The sequence below is a fragment of the Saccostrea cucullata genome, unplaced genomic scaffold, assembly GCF_032062105.1.
Source record: "Saccostrea cucullata isolate Sc308-1 unplaced genomic scaffold, CSIRO_AGI_Scuc_v1 ctg138, whole genome shotgun sequence".
NCBI lineage: Eukaryota > Metazoa > Mollusca > Bivalvia > Ostreida > Ostreidae > Saccostrea > Saccostrea cuccullata.
The window spans coordinates 307,101-329,794 of NW_026935400.1; the positions used below are offsets into that span (position 1 = coordinate 307,101).

The following is a 22,694-nucleotide window of genomic DNA, read 5'->3' on the forward strand; positions in this document are numbered from 1 at the left end:
GAATTGTAGTAATACCGTAATTTCTAAACCGGCAAACCAGAATAACTTCTAAAACTTACAGAACACGAGGCCATGGTGTTATCTGTTTAAAATGTCATTTTGCTTTATGTGGTTAGAAAATGTTTTTTAAAAAAAAAATCCTGCATACACAACAGATAGTGTCATCAGCATGCATAAAAAGAAAAAAAATTAAATATTATAACGTTTATTTGGAAACAGAGTCGAATAGTTCACTCAAGCAATGTTTATTATACATCTATATTTGAAATAATAATAATAATGAATCTCCCTTTTTATGTAGGAGAATTGTGCCAACGCTCAGACAAAATAAAAAGGAGTGCCAAAATGGTTTGTATTATTTATTACAAAAGTAAGAAAATACAAACTTTAAGCATTCTCATTTGATTAAAATTGTCAAAAGTAATTATCACATTATAATTTGTAAAGGAAGAATTAAGAATTATTAAATCCAGCATTTTGCAGTGAAATGAATTTGATATTCATCTATGATTTGGCAATTGATGGATTTATGAATTTTATATTTGCCTTATTTTATGGCATATACATCATATAGGTATGAATGACCTAATAATGTAAGACAACTTTATTTCGGATTTCGTCACGGAGGAATTTAATTGTCATTCTCCAGAATTTGGTCATCCGTTGTAGGGTGTGTTATCCTCAGATTCCTCTGGGAAGTTCATGGTGAGCACACCTGTAGACCACCAGCCCCGGGTCGTTAGATCTCCAGCATTTAATTTTAACTCTTCAAGTTCCTCCTGACTCATATAGTCCCGGGGGTCGGGGTTCAGAGGACACTGCAATACAGCGCTAAGACGAGGCCAGTTCCAGTCTCTCAGACCAGGATTGGTGAAGTCGACGAACGACACTGATCTCAGAATGTCTGGCATTCTACAGGCACCAGAGAATACAGGGACTACTTTCTTACTCCGGGCACCTGTGGAAAAGTTTCACCTACACTTACTGGCATCGATAATCGATAATTTCAATATAAAATTACAGTAATTAAAAATTTTAAAAAAATTAAAGTGCATCATACTTGAAGTAGACCTACCTGGTGATAGACAATGGGCAAATTTTAGCTGAAAGTCTGCTGCAGCACTTTTTAAGAAATCTTGAGACAAAATGACCAATGTTCTTCGGCATCTAATAAAAATGGAGTAACATTCATTAGTTGTTGATAATAAAAATTAAACAAAGTTTTAGGGATACTAGTACTGGTGTATTCATTTCTTCATTTATACTTTATACACCAATACATAATTAGAAAGCTGTTAATCAAATACTTAAACAGTACATATATATATATGCGATGTAGATACTAGTATGAACCTTGTTGCGATCATATGTGCACTGATTTCATAACGAGCTGTTCCCGGTAGGTCGTCTCTCCACGGAATGAAGAGTTTCATGTTGTATGGCGGGGCTTCAAGCTTCTCCGCCATTTCCTTCACAAACTCTAAATCCTTTCCAGCAGGGTTGTATATTACAAAGGCATCGTAGTATAATGTGTCATCTATAGACAAGAGAAAGATATCATTATGATGCATTTAAATAAGACGCTGCTTTATTAAGGTATACCATTCTTATATCAATAGAAAATTGGGGGCAGCAATTGCTAATATTTGTACATGTATCTATAAATTGACACCGTCTTTAACTGAGCTTATTTGAATCCTATGCTTATATTAGCACGAAGGCCTATAGTGATTTGAAAAAATAAAACAATTTGAAGAAAGTTGAGACCTTATTAAAGCCATGCTGTTTTAAAGAAAGGAATGGTTTTGTGGCTTTGTGAAATTTTGACTTCTGTAGTCTTTTTATACTGCAATATTTAAAAAATCTTAACGAGAATTTTGCAAACTACTTCTTCGATTTAATTTAAACAATATTTTATTATGATAAACATAATTGGATTCCACACTACTATATAACTTTCCGCAATACAAGGTCAAAAATAAAAAAAATATTATTAATATAACATTGAAAAATATAAATATATACATGCATATATTCAGTAGAAATGTATCTTGACAAGGCATATTAAGGAGAACAAATATATATTGCTAATTATTTGAATTTATATTTTAACATTATATTATATATAATTATTAAAAAAAACATAAATAGGTTTTGGTGTATGAATTGAAAAACAAAAAATGTATACCTTATATCCAAACTATAACTTTTTCAAAAAAAAAAAAAAAAAAGAATTTTCATTGGGCTCTGTGAAGAAAACTGACAAGCTTAGAAATATTATTGCTTTAAATAAAACATTATATTTATATAATTATCTGTACAATGTACAAACAGAAACATCTCCTTATATGGGTTGATATCCTCTATTAAGACAATGTATGCATTACAAAAATATATATCTTATAAAAGTAATAAAAAAGAATCTTTTGATGAAAGCTGGAGGCCATTGACTGATTTATTTTCTTAACCTTTTTCTCTGTCTCTCTCTCTCTCTGTCTCTCTCTCTCTCTCTCTCTCTCTCTCTCTCTCAATGCTTTTCTTTTTGTAAAAAAGTTTTTGAAAATGCAATAAATTAAAAAGATATATTTTAAAAATTATTATATATAAAAGGTTAGATTAGAAACATTACTAAAAAGACAATTTTTGGACTATTATTCTCTGATATAAAACATATTTAATTAGAAGTATATTCAAGAGAAAAAATAGAGCACAGCGATAGAATTTTAGAAATAGATACCTATTCCTCTCCTCCTTTCAGAACGATAATCATTATCATAGGGATGATTTTTTGCTTATAAAAATGCATTTAGTTGATAAACAAAATCAATACTTACATACGATCAATTTAAAAACAATGTAAGGTTTTGACAAACAGTTAATTAAACAAGAAATTATATATTCCACGGATTCGTTTAAACTCATCATTATGCGGGTTATGTGGAAACAATGAGTAAATGCAGTCATATTAGTCAAATGCTTATGGATGTTTTAAATACTACTATACGGCCATTATTTTCACACTGAGCTGTCTACGATTTCCCCATCATGACACGACAGGGGATGCTCACTCCTCCATGGAATCAGAACCCATCTCATCCAATCTCTGATGTTTAAGAAGTCCTTGTTTGCTCTGCTTTGACTTGTATTGTTTGGATGATTTTTTGAGCTTAAATGCTGTTTATTATCTCCTTTTTCATTTATTTTGTTCTATAAGAGATTTTTTTTAAAAGATTTTATTTACCAAGAATGATAACGTTTAGTTTCAAACATTTTATGCTAAATACTTGAACGTACAGAATAGTGTTATCTAGGCTATTTCATTAAAATGCTTAAATCTTAATGACACAATTTACGCAATACTGAGTGTACAAGATCTATATGTTCTTCAAAACTGATACAGAGAAAGACATAGAGTTTGTTCCCCATCAAACCGACTTTGTCCCTACATCAGAAAAGAGCTGAAGTAACTCAGTGAATTACCTTTGGTTTTGACGTCCTGGATAGTCACTAAGGTGTCTTTTTTATCTGCTATTTCATGTGGTGTTGGTGGTGGAGGGCCGGGAGATACTGTAAAATATAATGAAAAAAGGTGAACATAGTGAACGAAGAGCGATCTAAAAAGTACAAATCTAAAGAGGACATAAAACACGACCCCGTGAAAATTTAAGAGGTAGGCTCAATCTTCCAACATTTTTTTTTTCTAATTCTAACAACCAAAAAAAGCATTTCATTGTATAAATAAATATTGCATTGCTTTGCCGATAATTTTGATCTTTCAAAGCAACTTTATTGTTAATGTCACATTTGAATATTCTTATCCTTGCATAAGACACTTCAAAACTTTAAAGTAAATCAAGAAAGTAAACATTTTTTTTTCTTTAATTATTTTAAGATTAAGGAACTATTTTATCCCCATGTATATACTTTTTAAACCACACAAGAGATGACTAACATTATATTAGAATTTGAAATGTAATAACAAAAATAACTCACTCTTTGGGTCCTGAATAACAGGAATGTCCTTGTGACAGGCTTTATAACGGTCAATATCTTTTTCTGAAAAAATTATTTTACCCTTTGCATCTAATGCTTATGCAAATGCAAATACTAAGGTAGTATTCACGACATTTTTTTTACCAATCAACTTACTAGAAGAGATTTAATTTTAGAAGCAAATTTTGTAAACAATGCCGAACATTGCAGCATTAACAGTTTGACTAGAAATTATTTTTTTTAGTTTTTAATCGAATTAGACAAATGATGTTAACCTTTACTAGTATACTCATCAACTCATAAGATATTACTCATCGTCAAATAAGGCAGTGACTTTGATGAGATTCTTACTTATGAGATGGGCACACTCGGTTATGACGTCATCAGCTCTACCTATCGTCTGCAAATGTTTAATGAGATTGTCTACTGTGGGTGATAGTTCAGGTTTTGTACCCCACTGATATAACACTTCCTGAGTTGGCTTCCTCTGTCTCTGAAAATTTTTAATGTCCTGAAAGTCGAAGCCAATTACTTCCGCAAGTCCTTGATAATCATTTGAGTAGTCTCCCGTTACAAATCCTTCTGGATCCAAGAAACTCCCGAGTTTGTTTCTAACAGACATATTTAAGGCGTGAAGAGGAATGTTTCTGCCCTCTGAGATAAGCTGTTCAGCAGTTAGGGACATTTTTGGCTTATAAAGATATCACAGTTCTTTTGCTTTGCGTAAATAATTTTTACTTCAATTTTGCCATTAGTATAGAAAACATTGTGAATCCTTCATCTATAAAAAAATAAATTGACGTCTTTTAAAAAAAAAAATAAATTAAATCACAAATATAATTTTACTAAAACAAATGTGATTAGTTCGACTGATGAGAGAAAAGAGGAAACACTTGCAGTGCCTGAAATACCAGAACTAACAACAGGAAAACACTTGTGTGTACCAATCAAATCATAAATAGAGTTTTTCTAAGGGGTCAAAATTGATAATTGAGGAAAATACTGCATGGATAACATTCATCGACTCAGCTTAAACAAGAGTCGTAATTGCAATGGTAAAACTTAGCAGAGGAATTTTAGAATATGTAACATTGCAACAAATATACACATTTTAAGTACATGTACTATGACTAGTTAATATCCATGTGGTGCAATTTTATAGACAATTTGTTGTCCATCTCTTTGATAAAATTAAGGGCAAGTAAAGGCAAGCAAAGTGGTCTGTAAATACTTTATGTTCGTACTTGAAAGCAATACAAATGAAAGTATACGAACAAGTACAGGGTAAGTACATGAAATGTATATCATGATATACATGTGTAGCTATTGAAGGATTTGTTTATAATGATGTTACTAGTATTTCCATGGCACTTGTTGCAGTCTAACTCTGTTGGAATAAATCTGAAACAGATCTTGCACCCTTCCTCCTGTAATAGTGATGGAATAATTCCTTTAACATTAGCAACGTCTTGAGCTAAACCATGAGTCACTAGAGTTGAAAATGTAACGAGCAAGACATTTTATGTAACAAAAAGACAAAGAATTGTGTTAGTTTTATTTTATCAAGCAATCAAATCTATATGCCTGGAATAAGATATCTGAACTGTACCTGGTCCCCGACTAGGTTTTGTCTTATCTCATTGTACAAACATTTTTTCAAGTCTAAATATACTGGTCTCAATCCTATAATAGGCAGGTATGATCGAACAAATAGCATTATCGTTATCATTAACCGATAGCGAAAGGAGTAAAACGTTAGTACATACTTGTTCATCATCTGTTGTCGTCGGCTATTTTGTGATAATCCTTCATTCAATTAGTATTTTCAGTTGTGTTATGTTTATACGGCTTGTTGTATCTGTGACCCAACTTCCTTGTTGTTTCAAAGGGAATACCCAGTCAGTGACGCATGTGTCTTATTTTAAACCCTCTTATTTAAATCCCCCATCGAAAGACGCAGTGACCCATTTCCAATATACATTAAAATCTGAAGTCGCTGTTGAAAATTATTTTGTGCAAAAATATGATCGGCAGCGAGTCTAAGATACAGTATAATATATGTGCCAAAACAACATAAAGGATAAGATCAGTCAAACTATACACGCAATTTTAAAGGGTTTGTTCAATAATGAATGAAAAAAAACCTCTCAAGGCCCCTTGTAACACGAGGGATATATGAGGGGAAATGCTTATCATTCAAAATATTATTACTCAATCATAAAGTAAAAAGCATATCGGTTAGTTTATCCGATCAAAAATGTTTTATTCTAATAACTAGAACACTTTCACTGGAATAACATATTGAAGACTTATTTTTTCCTTATTTTTAGAATTAAGTTCCCTTTAAGTGTGATGTATTGATAAAGTATGAAAGCAGTTTTGGCACCCCTTTTCTCTCTATGGGTAGTTTTTCTTCCTTGTTCCAAATTTAAATCCATTTCGATTGGCTGACATCGTTTTAAAACCTTTTTTTGTTGTCTTTCATGGGTGCCAGGGTATGTAATACTTACAGGTAAATGGATATGTTGTGACCAATGCTTTTACGACATTAAAGAATACATGTTAATGGTAAAATTATGATAAGGGTTATGTATGAAAACAAAGAAAACATCTTCTAGAAATTAAATATATTCTGAAGGCCAGTAAATTGTTTTACCTACTAGTATTTTCTTTGCAGAAATTTGAGATATTTCAATTTATGTACATGAATACGTATAATAATTGGTAATTTGTGTTCCCTTCGTTTCATGAAGTATTGTTTTCCTCGACGGAATAGCTAATTGTAATGTTAAACATGGTTATATCACATACAATTATTTAAACAATGTTTTTGTGTACAGTAGAAGCTGTCAAAATGCTGTTTGACAGTTAAATTCCTTAATTTTAATGAATATAACTGCAGCATAAAGAACTAGAAGGCACTCATATAAAATATCGACATTCCCCTCAGTATTATAAAATCTTTTAGGTATTACAACTATACAGGCATGAATGTAAACTTTCCTAAGCACTCCAAAGTCGCCTTTGAAATGTGATAAAAGCTCAAGTGGATCCTGAATCAAATGTGAAATATCCTTATGACAGGGTTTGTAATGACCAATGTCTTTTCTAGGTAAGAGAAGGTATACTTGAAATGAAGAAAACAGAAATTAAAAATATGTAAATGAAAAAGAATGAAAACAAAGAATAGAACACAAAAAGTGGAAATTTAAAAAATAATGTGTCGTACATATTTTTTTTATTTATCGAATGCATCACAATACCGATACTGAGGTATACTGACATCCCTAGACAAACATTGCAGACCTAGATTACCGAGTATAATAATATATGGATATAACAAACAGTATTCAAGCTCAAAAGTCCACAGTATACACTGTACAAATACACTATACAAATCGGGAGCAGAACAAACATGGACCTCAGAGGTGGGATTAGGTACCATGGCGGAATGAGCATCTCCAACTGATTGGTCACGCCCGCCGTATGCAATCTATAGACAATATAATAATGGTGTAACCATAAGTATAAAAAATGTCATTCAGCATTTGACTTGATAAGTTACAGGCATATTTGCAGAAAAAAAATCATTGTATCGACTGTAAAACTTACAATATGACTACTTCAGACAATACTGTTGCCATTCCTGTTTCCTACAACCTTGTTTTTTGACCAGCTTATCTCGTTTTAATATCTAAAAAATTGTTCATACATAAAAGCATGCTCTTGCGAATCAAATCAAATGAGAAACATAAATCTCATATGTAGGTGATAAGGGTAAAATGTTTATTGCTACAAGTAGGTCTTTCAACTGCTGCTAGAGTTCGATATTAATTAAGAACGATAACTCCATGTCGGAACATGTTTTGAGCAGGTCCGAGGAATCTTATTGTATTGAAGCAAGTCACTTTTTAGCTTTTCCCAAGTGTTTCTTCGCTGTTAGTAGAATCCTTTTGTTTTAAAAATTAGCACTAATGTTAATTTTACTTACCATGTAGTTGCAGACCCTGATAAATTACAAAGAAGTAAAAAAATTAATTAAAATATGTGAAATATACCCCTTCTAAATTTTAACCTGGTTATATTTTCATACTCAGTCGTTGATGTCCCTGGCATACTGTACTAACTAGACAGTGATTCCTTAAATATTTTTTTCTTCATAACAATCGTCAAAGAAAGTCAAAAATCTTGAATACAGTCCGTTCCCCATTCATTTGATCCCATTATTTCAGGTAGAGTGAGATTATTCACCTACTTTTGGTCAAAACGTTTGTGTACAAAACTATGTAAGGAATCCTTTTGTGTACATAACAATACCGACTGAAGCAGCCTATATGTCTTTCATATAAATGATAACTCATGATTAAAGGTAGAATTTTTTTGATAGTTTCATGTACCTAAAACTAAAAATTTATCTAGCAATATATCATGTGTGCAACTTGAAAAATTAGTTGGAAGGCCTACTACAAGTAAAGGAAGCTGACGATTGTAAAATTAACGTCAAAAACTTTAAGATTGATGGTTAGATACTATTGAAGAAGCTTTTTTCTAGTGAAATATTCAAGTATGAGACATATGTGTCGGACTTTCTTGTATCTTTTATTTCACGCTCAATGGAATATATCGAGTCGATGTATGGAATTGAAGTATCTATAGTTCATTAATTATACGTCGTCTATAGCTATATATCGAATTTAAGACCACAGCAAGTAAGTTTTTTCTTCTCATGTATAAGATTTGAATAAATTCTGTTCCATATGAATACAAAAATAAATCTGCATATATATAATGGGTACCATGGACATTCCAACATATTGTTGGAAGACCTGATCACGAAAAACTAAACAGATATTGTCAATCGGAACCTTGATCAACTTCTGAGCACTTGTGTGTACTTCTGAATGTTTTGAACAAAATAAACTTTGCAAGTGGACAACGACAAGATAAGTTTATTTAAGAGTACATTTGTATTAAAAAAGCAGCTCTCTTTGATGTAAATAAAATCTGTATTTCAATTTATCGTGTGGGATGGTTGTATAAAGCTTAGAAATGTCATTTGTTTTGTGAATTTGATTTTAGGAAAATGTTGCAGTACAGTACCAAATTTTTTAAAAGTTCCTTGGAATTTTTAAATATCCGCATCTGGTTAACACCAATTCTTGAATAAACTGTTGTACAGTACTCCTGAAATTTCTCCTTTACGGCTGTAAATATTTTACTATAATTTTAGAGAGGAATAAAGAAGAGGCGCTTAGTAGAACATTTTCAGTAATGGCAATAGGGATAAGCAATATGTTAACATGAAAATATTTTTTTTTAAATGTTGCACATTGAAATTAAAGCTTTCCTTCTACATGAATATCATGCCAACGGTAATTGATATGAATACCAACTTAATCTGACACAAATTCATAAGTTGATAACATACACAAACTTTATTTTTTAAAATGTATATTAAATATGAAATATATGTGTATAAACGATAAAATTTCTAAAAGAGTTAATTTCATATATATGTAATAAATGGATAAAATAGCATTTAAAAGAAATGAAGATCATACATAGGTCATTAGTTGAACACACGGCAAGCAATAAAATCCAAGGCCTTATACATATACAACTGCGTATATATCACACAAAACATGATATAACCAATAAAAAAGTCTCAAGAGGTAATATTTATATCATATACCTGAGTATAACAAACCATATTTATACTACAGTTCACCAAACTTATTCTAAGTAAACCAAGTTACAAGTTAAAACAACCAAATGTAAAACGCATTTTGTTTTGAATTTTCCAATTAATATTATTATGTCAGAGTCCATTGGCGTTTGAATATATGGGCAGATGTGTCCAAAATAATATCAGGGAGATTAGCGCCCTCTTTTAATCCTTGTGTTAGATCCGTCCCTGTGTTGATCGTGAATGCCTTGTTAAGACGTTTCCAGAACCATGGCCTGGTATCCTCTTTGTAGTATTGAAGAGTGCACATATATCGTAAGGCCTCGGGAATCTTGCATCTTTCCAGGCAAATGGGAATCACGCGATTATGTAGATTTGCTGTAATGATAAACGTCAAAAAGAAAATTTTACGATCGCTGTATAGTAATAAAGAGAAACAAGAATAAGTCCTTAGACTAGGAAATACTCAAGTTTTAAATAAAACCCAAAGAATTAATCATTCAAGTAAATAATTCTGTTTAATGGCACATATGTCTGATTTTTTTCATAAAAAAAAATAAGTTCAATAATTACCGTATATCCGGAATTTTCGTGTGTTGAAGATTTTGCGAAAAAGGATAGATCTGCACATTTTAATTTTGCATAAAATATTTTTACGATATAAGAAAACCTTTAAATAATAGTTATATTTTTATGACACACAAACAATAATAAATTTTTGCTTGTTTTATTTTTTGAGAATTAAAAATTATCGCAAAAATGCGAAATACTGATCATCGCGAAAACCCGGATACATGTATACGATGCGTGATTTTCAAATGAAACCTTTAAAACTTATCATGCTTGTTATCTTTTTCTAAAAAGGAAGAAGATGTCTGAAAATGTTATAGAAGTAAGAGAAGTGGTGCTGATTCTGAATACCTGGAGAGAGGGACGTAGCATATTTCAGCTGAAACTCGGCGGATTGACTTCCAGCGAAATTATTCGACAGTACAACAATACACTTTTGGCACCTGAATTTGAATTATATTTTTAATTCATTATTAAATGTTTTTAAGTTTATGATTAGCTTCCTACTAAAGATTTATTAACTGAAAAGTTTTGAGTAGAATTTTTTTAAGCAATGATTAGCCCCTTTTTACAAATTTGAGTTGGAAATGCTTTAAATTACAATATTGATGATGTATTTCCATCCGCTGTACTCAATATAAACACTTTACCACCTACTTGTTTTCAATGAGATCCGCCGACACGTAGTGGTCTTCATGAACGTAATCCCTCCAGGGGATAAAGAGTTTAAGATTGTAGGGGGGAGCTTCCATTACGGACGCCATTAATTTAACAAACTCCAGATCGGTCCCCACAGGATTGTAGATCACAAAGGCGTCGAAGTCCTTTACAGTCATTCTACTGCACTATTGATAATTACAAATAAGATTCTATACTTTTATATAAAGGGACATTGTCTAAATCTTTCTAAAACAACGAGCAATATCAATGAAAGAGTTTATATACATAAAATATTCAAAATCTGGAAATTTTTATGAAAGCCATATGAGTATCCTATTTAAAGTAATGTGTATGTATAAATTCCTGCGGTGTTTCCACACAGGGAAGTTATTATATACAATGTATCCTCTATCTCACGTCACCCAGGAAGTATTTCTATTGAACTTATTACTCTGATAAAATATTTTTACTTTATCAAACAGAAGTACGAATCTAATTTTATTTCTTCAAAATCAATACTTTTAACAAAGTTCATTCATGATTTGTTTCGATAACATTCTGAAGTTTGGGATAAACAATTGCATCGCAAATTTTATTTTTTAACCCACCCATTACCTTTTACTTCGTTTTCTATTTAACATAAAAAACAATGGTACACTGTAAAAAAAAATAACTAGTTAATGTCACGAAGAAAACTAGTAGATTCACTGTCCATACAATCACTACCTTAATAGTAGTTTTACCAGATATTGGTATATTTACTAGATAAGATTAGAAAATTTAGAATTGGTGAGTAACTTTCACTAGGTATCTAAGTATCTATACGACCCCCACTCCACAACTTACTATCTTAACCAGTAAACTGAAAGTTTACTAATCACGACCAACGCTTTACGAAACACACTAGTTAAATTCACTAGGTTTTTCTTTCATTGATATTATTGGTAATATAGATTTCCTTCCTTATCCAAATTACATAATCGGGAGAAGTGAATGACTGGCTTTAAAGGTCATATTCCAGGATGTCTGGAATTTTAACTTTAATATAAAAAAAAATAAATCAAATATCCAGAATTTGAGACAAGGCCAAAAACATTAATTAAAAAAAAATCATTGACTTTGTGTTTAGTTTTAGTTGTTTTACGATAATCAATAAAGCATTTGCGTAAGGAAAAAAAATTACTGGTCTTGTAATTCTTTGATTACGCATGCTGAGGATATATAAGTTAAAGTTACGGGGTTATTGAAAGTCAACATTTAACTAATTGCTAAATGCATCGTTTAGTCGCTTCTTGACGGATTTCCCCCCATAATTATCAGGCTTCCAATTTGATACTAGTAACTAGTAACCTCGTTTACGTGATCAAGAGGGATCGACATGGGATGTTTCCTACTATCTGATTACACATCAAATGTCTCTAAATATCAGTGTTTTGTCGTATTCGCTATTTATATTCTTCAATAGATCACTGTTCATGATCGTATAATTTTGATGTGTCTAGAAAATTAAAACTGTTAATATACCATATATCTGATGCTTCATGAAGTCCCAAAGAGTATGAAAAAAAAAAAAATTAATTAAAATGTTTTTTTTTTTTTGAATTAATATAATGATTTCATACAAATCAATTTTGCGCAAGTTATTTTGACGATGCTTGAAGAAAGCTGAAAATCTTATGAACACATACTAAGAAATGAATACCCAAATTATTACAAAAAAAATTCGAGCTCTCTTAAAATCGAGCATTTTTTTTTTAATTCTACATGAAGAAATGTAGACTTATATGGCAATTGTTGAAAATGTTGGATAAAAAGACGAATGAATGGCAAATCATAAAACTGAATTAGATAAAGCCCCGATTTAAACCATTGTTTTGTAACAGCTCTTAAATTAGACCAATAATTCTTTGTGAGGTATTTCTTATTCTTCAAAAAGTAACATATACCCGACCTATCAATTAATGAAGACATAAGATGCATTACAAAATAATGGTATGAAAATAATAAATGAATACCGTGTATCTAAAACTGTAGATATCTTACCTTCATATGAAAAATGATAATTACAGAGAGAACGATCAGGAAATTCAGAGCGCTATTGATAACCTTTTGTCCCTGTTTAAAGTCCTTTTTTAAATTATGGTAACGAAATAATTAAATTAAATTGATTTGTTTTAAAAGTTTGGTGTGGACTGAACTTTCAAATTTAATTTACTTTTAACTTACATGGGCCTACCGTATATTTAATCTTTCCAGGCTTTTGTATTACACTTATAATGTATACTGCTATAGCTAATGCATAAAAATAAAACTAGCATTTCCCAGAAACCCAATTTCAGAAAATAAGATTTCGTCCAATATTGAATACTTGCTTATCAACTTATCAAACCTCGTCCAAACACAATAAATCTACCTGAGTTTGTATGAAGCTCTGTATTCATATATTATACATGCATGCACAGATAAATGGTTGAATGAATAATTAGATTTTCAGTCAATAATGTATAATACTTTCTGAAATTCGATCTTTCGATTCTCAGTATAAAATCTTAATATGATAAGAGTTATAGTAGGGGGAGGGGGGTATTAGCATGTTTTCATAAGAATAACCTGACTCGGATGGCATCTGTAAATAGGTCTATCACGTTACTGAATAACAATCTTAGCTAAATGATTTTTAAACTAATGTATTGTCTTATCTCTGTATACCTTATCAAAGTATTCCAGATATTGCGACCTTGCTGTTACCAGAATATTGAAAATACACATGTATATTAAATTGCATCAATTTTAAAATACAATTTTGATGCTTGAGAATTTAATCCCACTCCCATTTTCTTGAAGAAGAAAAATATACCAGAATCCAGGGTAAGAATATCAAACTTTTGTTAATAATATTCTTTATACTTATGCAAAGATGTTTGAAATAAAGTATGTCGTGAATTTCTTTGCTTTATAAGCTTCAAAACTGAACCATAAACCTACGAAACTAGGATCAAGATTTCCTCATAGTGATACGTTTTGAATTTTATTTCATCTCTATAGTAATGTTGTAATAAATTTTGTGGCCCAATCACGTGATAATCTAAAACCAATCAGATAACGCGTTATATAGAATAAGTATAATGAGGTATAATAAATTTTATTGTTTCAATACATATTTACAATAAAATATAGAAATGATTAGAGCAATTTTAAGAGATATATTTAGATGATTTTATTTTTAACAGTTTACATATTTTTAAATTTTAAGTCCGTCGGATGGGACATTAAATGGTGCCCCGTGTCAAGGATAACAACCCCCTTGGCACGCAAAAGATCATTTCTCTGGAGTTCGATAAAGAGTAGGCTCATTGGGGGCCACCAGAGAAATCATTAATATTTACCCGCCGAAATATGGCTGAAATATTGCCGACTTGGCGTTAAACAATATAAAATCAATCATTTTGAGCTAGATTACTTTTTAATCCTCATATTTCATGAATATTCACATTTTTTATCTCAAAATCTCTGAGTTATGGTGTTTTAGTCCTACACAGTACATCCATTATTTCACAAACTATGATCCTCGAGTTCCTTTGTGAAAAAAAGTAATGTAAAAATGTCTGAAATAATGCACACTGCAATTTATTCTATTTCATATCACATGTGGATCTGTATTATCACTTTAAAGACATAACTTCACGAAGGAAAACCTGAATTAGTTTGCAGTTAAGAGGGAAAATAATTTAATTTATATTTATATAATGAAACAGTTAATTACATGTAAATGACAATTAGTTTTTCAAGATAGAAAGCTCTTGTTCGTCTGTCATGAAGCTTGTTTAAAAAGACTTTGTCTCTGAAATGGTAATTACCCTTAATCTGTCTGACCTCAGAATATATCCTTTGTCGTAGATCAATACCCAGAGCTACTGAAGTATGAAGATTAAACAGTAGGAGTAGAAATGAAAAAATTGTGTAAGGTTTAGAGATGAAATTGCTCAAATGCCTCGGAGCAAATTATTTGTGCAATATTAGCAAGAAATTAAAATTTTACCACAAAGGAAAATGAAAAATAATCTGTAAAGGGGACACCCGGGTTCGAACCGGGGACCTCTCGATCTGCAGTCGAATGCTCTACCACTGAGCTATATCCCCTGCTGATATACGTAAAGCGTTAACACGTTCAATTATACACTGTACATTCTAAAAATCGATAAGGAGTAATTCCATGTAATCTCTATTTTTTCGCTTTTTTTAAATTCAGATACATGTATATTGTTTGAAAGTTTAACATTTTGGATTTTTTTTTTAAAATCATTGTCTCAGAATGTACTCAGATTATTTCTTATTTTTTCCATATTATTTCATTCAATAAAAGATAAATATTATGAAGCTCATATACAAAGGTGTCCATTACATAGCTGTTGAATATGCATTCAGATAACTGTAAAAAGCACTTTAAAATGTCTTATAATGCACTTTTTTTCAATGATGATATTTAAGGGGACGTAGGAATATTCAAAGTAGTTTCTTTCTCCGACGTCATCCATTAATTTTTTTTTCTTTTGAATGGCTAGACAATTTTTTTCCTTTTTTTTCTTTATCAAATGAAAATACGAATTTATTTTAAATTTGTGAAAAGATTTCGATTTTGAACTGCAATTGAGACTTAGTATCTTCAAAATCAATAGTTGTATATAAAGTTCAGTCGTGAGTTGTTATAATATATAATATAACATTTTTTTTTAAATTTTGGGATGAATATTATATTAAAAGTTCTATTTTTCGAACCAACCCGTTACCTTTCATTTTGTTTTCTACTGTAGATGAATAAAAGCAAATATATAGTGTTATTGGTAGTATAGCCTTTTTTCTTCCTTATCAAAATTACATAATCGAGAGAGGTGAACGGCTGGCTTTAAAGGTCAATCTCCAGGAGGTAAGGATTTTTATCTTTTATAAAAAATCATCTGAAAACGGGGACATTTCCAAAATCGCATCTTAAATGGCGGTAGAGGTTCTGATTCGTTTATAGTTGTATTACAACAATCTCTAAAACAAATTTGTAATAAGAAAAAAACCTTACCGATCCTTAAACTACCTACCTGATTGCGAAGTTATTAATAAAGTTGGTGTTTTACTAGGCCAGAATAAAGTCGTTTTTATGACCTTGTTTGCAACCACTACCTATCATATGAATATCTTAACTGACATGTCTCCAAATAATTGTTTGATTTCCCTTTTGACTACAAATAACTCCGTATACATGATCAAGAATAATCAACAGGGGATGTCTACTCCTCCTAGGATATCCAATTACATCTCTCTTGTTTCTAAAGATTTGCGTTTTCCTCTTTCCGCAATCGATATTCTTCACTGTTTATACAATTTATTATTATAACCTTCCATTTTTATTTGTCGAGAAAATCCTTTGAGAACGTCCTAGAGCATTCTCTATGTATGAACAATTTCTAAAACGAGGTAAATTATTGACAAACAAGTTGATGAAACAAGAGTATCAGCAACCTCGTTTAAAGTCATCATTTCGTAAGTTCTATGGTCGATAAAGTGGCCTTGTCAGCAGATACAGTTTATCATTGAGTCAAATGCTGGCTGATGTTTTTTCATACTAATTGTTAGTCCATTATCTATACATTGAATTGACGACGAATTTTTTGATTATTTCCCGATCATGATAAGGAGCACACGACGGGTGTGACCAGTCGGCAGGGATGCTCACTTCTCCATGGCACCTGATCCCACCTCTGATGTTTTGGAGGCCCGTGTTTGCTCTACTCCTATTGTATTGTTTTATGGACTTTGATATTGAATACTGTCCATTATCTCCATATGTTTCATATTAATATGATGCTTCAAGAAGTCCCAAAAGAGTATTTAAAGCTCAAATGAAAGTGATTTCAATTTATATGATATCAGGAGTTTCAACCTAATCAGCTTGCTTGAAGAAAGCTGAAAATCTCTGCCATAAACATATAATCATATGTACAGAGTTTACTAAACTAGGAATACAACGAGGATGATATATATATATAGTTTGAACTCTTTTGAGATGGAACATATTTTTTAATGTTACATATATGTACAATTGTACAAAATCTGGTATGATTTTTCTGATAGGGGAATGAAAGGCAAATCATAAAATTAAATGAAAATGGTCTCAGAATAAAAACGTTTTTTCTTTAACAGCTCATACATTAGATCAGTTCCTTTTGTAATATGATTTATTCTTCAAGAAATAACACCCCGGCCTATTACTTAATGAAGATTTAAGCAGCATTATAAAACAAATTGGTCTAACTATAATAAACTAAACTTTAAAAACAATATGTCCTACCTTGATACGAAAAATAATCATGACAGAGAGAAAAATTGATGGATATTTTCACCAAAAACACTTTTGATAACCCTTTGCCTCTGTTTTATGTCCGTTTTATTCTGGTGACGCAATAATTAAAATAAATTAATTTGTTTTAAAAGTCTGCTATCGATTTAACTACTTTTAAACTTAATCAAAATTTTAAAAAATACTTTTAACTTACATAAGCCTATATTTGATCTGTCTGGGCTTTCGTATTACAATTATACGGCTTAAGTTAAAGCAAAACTAGCATTTCCCAGAAACCAAATTTCAGAAAAATAAGATTTCGTACAAAATTCAATACGCGTAAGATGATACTAATTTATCACCTTGTAAAGATTGGGAATTGGCCGTTCAAAGACATTTTGTCGAGGAGCGAATAAGTTGAAAGACATAGATACCCTAATTCTTTAGTCATGAAACTGATTCAACCGTATAATAAATCAATTATTCTAAATTGTAATAGGGAACACTTCAAACTGAAACTAGTATTTGTTACCAAATTTAATAACAACTTCTGATTGTAGAGCCATTTGTTGACATATATTTATAAATCAGACCTGACTCGGATGTTATCTGTAAATAAGTTTTTCACGTTATTGAAGAACAATTTAAGCTAACTGATATTCAAACTAATGCATTGCCTTATCCCTTTCTACCTTATGAAAAGACATAGTTTTTCGTATATTGAGAGCTCATTATCACCAGAACATTAAAAATATATTAAAGTCCACCAATTTTGAAATGCAACTTTAAGGTTTGACAACTTAATCTAACACCTTTTAAAAAAAATCAAAAAGGGTGGGTGCGAAATTTAGGGTAATAAGAAGTTTACAATTTTTGTTAATAATGTTCCTAAAACTTAAACAAAGATGCAAGGATGAAGATTGAGAGATGTTCAACATAAAGTAGATCGTTAAATTCGATGTTTCATAAGCTTCAAAACTGAACCCTTTACCCATGAAACTGGTATCAAGTGTAAGTTTTAGATTTTATTTACTCTCCATAGTTGTATATTTTATATATATTGTTTCAATTCACTATCGAACAAAGTTACTGTGTTTTCTAATATTTCTTCCATGTTTTTATTTATTTATTTATTTATTTATTTTTTTTTTGAATCTCAAAATCTCTAGGATCTGGTGTTTAATCCCTCGAACAATATGTCACAATATATGGTACTCTCTTGTGGAAAAATGATACATGTATGTAAAAAAGCATGAAACAATGCAAAGTGCAAATTTATTCCATTTTGTATCACATGTAGATCAGTATAATCACTTGGATTTTCTTTGTTTACACAATAAACATAACGCAAAATATTTTCTTTTTTATTAATTTTTTTTGGAAGACATTATAATAACTTCACAAGAGCTTACTGAAGGAGACTGTGACTGGGAAAATAATAATAATTACCTATAATATATCTGACCCCGAAATATATCCTTTGTCGTAGAACGATCCCCAGAGATGCTCAATTATAGTGATAAAACAATGTCGTTTTCTAATAATTGAATTAGAACTTCATTAAACGAGTTAACGACAATTACAATTTCTGACTCAATGAAAAGTAAACGACAACAGTAAACGCAAAAATGAAAAGATTGAGTAAGGTTCAAAGAAGGCATTGCCCACATTCTATGAAGCAACTTATTTTCTGCAGCAATAGTAAAAAACTGATAATTTTTTACTAACAAGGGCAAAGGAAAAATAAGTTGTTAAGGGGACACCCGGGTTCGAACCGGGGACCTCTCGATCTGCAGTCGAATGCTCTACCACTGAGCTATATCCCCTGCTGTTATATGTAAAGAGTTAACACGTTAAATTATACCTTGTACATTCTCGTAATCGATAAGGAGAAAAATAATCCACATCGTCTTTTATTTATCTCTTTTCATATGCAGTTTCTTAAGGTACATGTCTAACGTTGTTTAGTAATATCAAATTTTGTTGTTTTTTTTTTACCATTGCCTCATAGTATAGAATATACTCTATTTTTTTTTTCCTTATAAGTTCATCAAATGTAATTTAGATATTATGAAGCTCATATATTTACAAAGGTTTCCTTAAAATAATTGTAAAATATGCGTTTAGACAATTAAGAAAAAGTAATGAAAATCTCCAATAATGCACTTTTTTCGATATTTAAATTTCTGAATTTAAATTATGTATATACAGTGTTTTAAAAATCTTACTTTTTGCAAATTTTGTTTTGCACGCGTATATTACGACAAATAATTGTAAAAATTTTAATGTCTTTTTATCTTATAATTATTCTTGCTCAGAAATTATATTACTTATTTACACATATTAAAGTATTAAATAATGTAAAAAAGTATTTACTTTCTCTCATTCTTTTTGTTCTTGTTTGATTCTAAATCTGTCACTTAAAGTTGATCCTCCTGAGAATTTTAAACAAGACAATAATACCGCCAATGCCCAATATCAATGAGCTTACAGCTATCAACTTCACTTTTGAAGTATAAATAGTGAAAACAGTATCAAAGTATACATAAATAAATTGGTGTAAAGTTGAATGTAAATGAATATTTTTAAATCAGTGACATTTATCCATTTTATATATATCAAAGTATACATTTTTATTTTTAATAAATTGGTGTGGAAAAAAGCTGCAAAATTTCACTTTTTCCACTAAAAAATGTAAATGAATATTTTTAAATCAGGAAGTGATTGAAAAACATTTTTTACTTTTTTGTTTCATTTTAATTTTTTATTGATATTAATAAGAATAATAGAGACATATTTGAAAATGATAAATATGTAATTTGATTTAGAATCGAAAATGCCCACCTCGAGATATTCGCATTTAAAAATTTGAAGTGGTGGTCCCCAATGGCGTATATATCCACGCTGGCGATTCACCATATATATTTTTTTTAGTATTTGTTATGAATATTTATTTTACTTTTTTTGTAAGGTAACAAATTAAAACCTTTTTAGGGTTAATAGGTGTGTAGTGTAAACGTTTGCGCGGTCACAAATTTAATATATTTATTTTCCTATATTTTTTGAACATTTTTTCATTATATAAGGATATATAAAATAGATATGATTACATCTCTTTTGAAACAAAACTTTCGATGAAATGCTTTGAAATTTATAACATAGTCATACATTAGGATTCCCTACAATATGATATATAAAAATTTTCGTGAAATCACGTGTAGAATAACTGTAGTGAGAGTTTCAATGCTGAAATGGTTGCTAGTTATTATTATTATTATTCTGATAACACATTTTTGTGACCTAAAACCTTTTTAGGGTAAAATAAAAATGCGAACTTATTTTATATACTTAATATGTTATAACTTTTACATTTTTTAAGAAATGATTTGAAACTGCATTATATGAAATGACATAATCTTTTGACGAAATGCTTTGAAATTTAAAACCAATACAATATGATATAGAAAAAATTTCATGAAATCACGGCAACGTGTGCTGTAACTGACATTTTAAATGACTATATCTCCGTTGTTTTTTGATGAAATGCTTTGCAATTTAAAATAAAGTCATACATTGATGTTGAAAAATACAAAAACATTTAAGAAATCACGCGCATGCACGTGTGCTGCGATCTGGACTTTAAATATCTCCTTTGTTTTTTGACGAAATGCTTTGAAATTTGTCATTCATTAGGATATCCTACAATGCGATATAGAAAAAAAAATTTGCACGTGTGCTGCAATCCAAACTTGAAATACCTTTTACTTTGTTTTCAAGATGGGATTCAGAATATATTTTAGTATAAATATTACGAATGAAATTAGAAATACACAAGTGATTTTTGTGTTACATATGTATATTACAGTGAATATGGCACTAAAAGGGACGATTTCCGGTTCCCGTTACAATTAGCACTAGTTTAGTATTTGTTATGAATATTTATTTTATTTAAGGTAACAAATTCTATGAAACGTTTGGTCACAAATTTAAGAGACATTTTTTCGGACTTTCTGTGTCATATAAAGGTGCTTTAAAATAACACATTTTTGTGAATGTAAAATAAAAATGCGAACTTATTTTTGATTTGTTATAACAGAGTTTGAACTGCAATTGAAATGACATAATCTTTTCATAACCAATACTTGAGATAGGAAGTAACAAAGTTCAGTCGTTGTTTGAAAAATATTAAGAAGTTCCAAAAAATTATTTTTGCAATAGCGTTATAGTATCCGAAAGAAAAACGGATGTCATATAAAGGTCAAAATACAGAATATGTGTGTTAAGTTTTCACCCAAGGTCAACTTGTCCAAAAAATTATTTTTGCAATAGTTCCAAAACTATATGGTTTATAGAGTTAAAAGTTTTACTGTTTATAAATGTATGTCATTGATTAACAGACAGAAAGTATCACTTGATAAATACTTTTTTAATAAAAATATTAATTGAAATTAAAAAAAAACATACATTTTCTTCTTAAAAATACAACTTATTATTTCCGTACTTTTAGAGAAGTACATCATAGCAGAAACATTACGTATTTATCAATGAAGGACGAGTTAGACTTTGATAGCCTCTTGAAAGTTGTTTTCACTGTTTAATGTTTAAAATGTTCAAATGTCAAGAAATGAAACCGAAAGTACATTGCAAATGGCGGATTTTATAGGGGTCTTGTCTTTATATAGTTCATGCTTACAATAACAGCCTTTCAGAGACTATTTATACCAAACTTATCCCTTCATTGATGAACATATATTATTTTTGGAATTATGCTTTTTTTTACCTAAAGTACAGAATAAGCATGTGCATTAATTTTGTTTTTAAATTAATACATTTTTTCTTTCGTTAAAAAATATTTATTTAAATATTCGATTTTAAGTGATACTTTCTATCTTTAAATCAATAATATATTTATTAACAGTAAATATTTAACTTTATAAATCACAGAATTTTTTAGCTATTGTAAAAATGCATTTTTGGACTTGTTTACCTTTGGTGAAATCTTAACGCAAAGGCGGAATTTTAACTTTAATTTATAAAAATATATGTATACCCAAACCGATGTCATTGCCATAGACATCGACTTTGTTACATGTATTTCTTTTTAGTTGTATTAAGACCATTTAAGAATTTAATAATGTAGTAAAAAACGGGGGAAATCTTCCTGATGTTAACATTATTTTCGAATTGTCTGATTACGCATGCAACTGATATAAGAGATATGTTACAAAGTTGCTTATTTAATCAAGATTTTGCTTCAATCGTTTTCATACAAATACAACCTATCGAGCGGTCTTTGTGTCCGACATGTTCCCCATCATTTCTTATACCTTTGTTTCTATAAAGGAATGAACCTTATTTCAACTTTTGTTATACAATATAACATGACTTGGGGCAGGTAAAATTAAAATTTGTGATAGTGCAAGGATGTATCAATGAAACCCGTCCAAAAATTTG

At 30.2% G+C, this 22,694-nt stretch overlaps 2 protein-coding genes and 2 non-coding genes across 6 annotated transcripts; all 4 read right to left on the reverse strand.

Moving 5' to 3' along the window:
• Positions 1-346: 346 nt before the first annotated feature.
• On the reverse strand, positions 347-5,843 carry LOC134242691 (myeloid differentiation primary response protein MyD88-like). The gene is made up of 7 exons (XM_062724793.1): positions 5,760-5,843; positions 4,345-4,774; positions 3,994-4,056; positions 3,481-3,567; positions 1,354-1,537; positions 1,076-1,167; positions 347-958 (listed from the first exon to the last, which is right to left on the reverse strand). The coding sequence occupies exons 2-7, from the start codon at positions 4,676-4,678 to the stop codon at positions 657-659; spliced, it is 1,062 nt and encodes a 353-aa protein (XP_062580777.1). The 5' UTR covers positions 4,679-4,774; positions 5,760-5,843; the 3' UTR covers positions 347-656.
• A 3,894-nt stretch (positions 5,844-9,737) lies between these two features.
• LOC134242715 (myeloid differentiation primary response protein MyD88-like) lies at positions 9,738-13,188 on the reverse strand. 3 transcript variants are annotated; one of them, XM_062724843.1, is made up of 4 exons: positions 13,136-13,188; positions 10,907-11,094; positions 10,601-10,692; positions 9,738-10,057 (listed from the first exon to the last, which is right to left on the reverse strand). In XM_062724843.1, the coding sequence occupies exons 2-4, from the start codon at positions 11,083-11,085 to the stop codon at positions 9,807-9,809; spliced, it is 522 nt and encodes a 173-aa protein (XP_062580827.1). In that variant the 5' UTR covers positions 11,086-11,094; positions 13,136-13,188; the 3' UTR covers positions 9,738-9,806. The 3 variants fall into 3 exon arrangements, with proteins under 3 accessions (XP_062580827.1, XP_062580826.1, XP_062580828.1); XM_062724842.1 differs by lacking the exon at positions 13,136-13,188 and adding an exon at positions 12,953-13,129 and having other exon boundaries at positions 9,742-10,057; XM_062724844.1 differs by lacking the exon at positions 13,136-13,188 and adding an exon at positions 12,953-13,129 and having other exon boundaries at positions 9,960-10,095.
• Positions 13,189-14,977: 1,789 nt separating this feature from the next.
• Trnac-gca (transfer RNA cysteine (anticodon GCA)) lies at positions 14,978-15,049 on the reverse strand. Its single transcript has one exon. It is a non-coding gene; the product is annotated as a tRNA-Cys (tRNA).
• A 3,945-nt stretch (positions 15,050-18,994) lies between these two features.
• Trnac-gca (transfer RNA cysteine (anticodon GCA)) lies at positions 18,995-19,066 on the reverse strand. Its single transcript has one exon. It is a non-coding gene; the product is annotated as a tRNA-Cys (tRNA).
• Between the last annotated feature and the right edge of the window lie 3,628 nt (positions 19,067-22,694).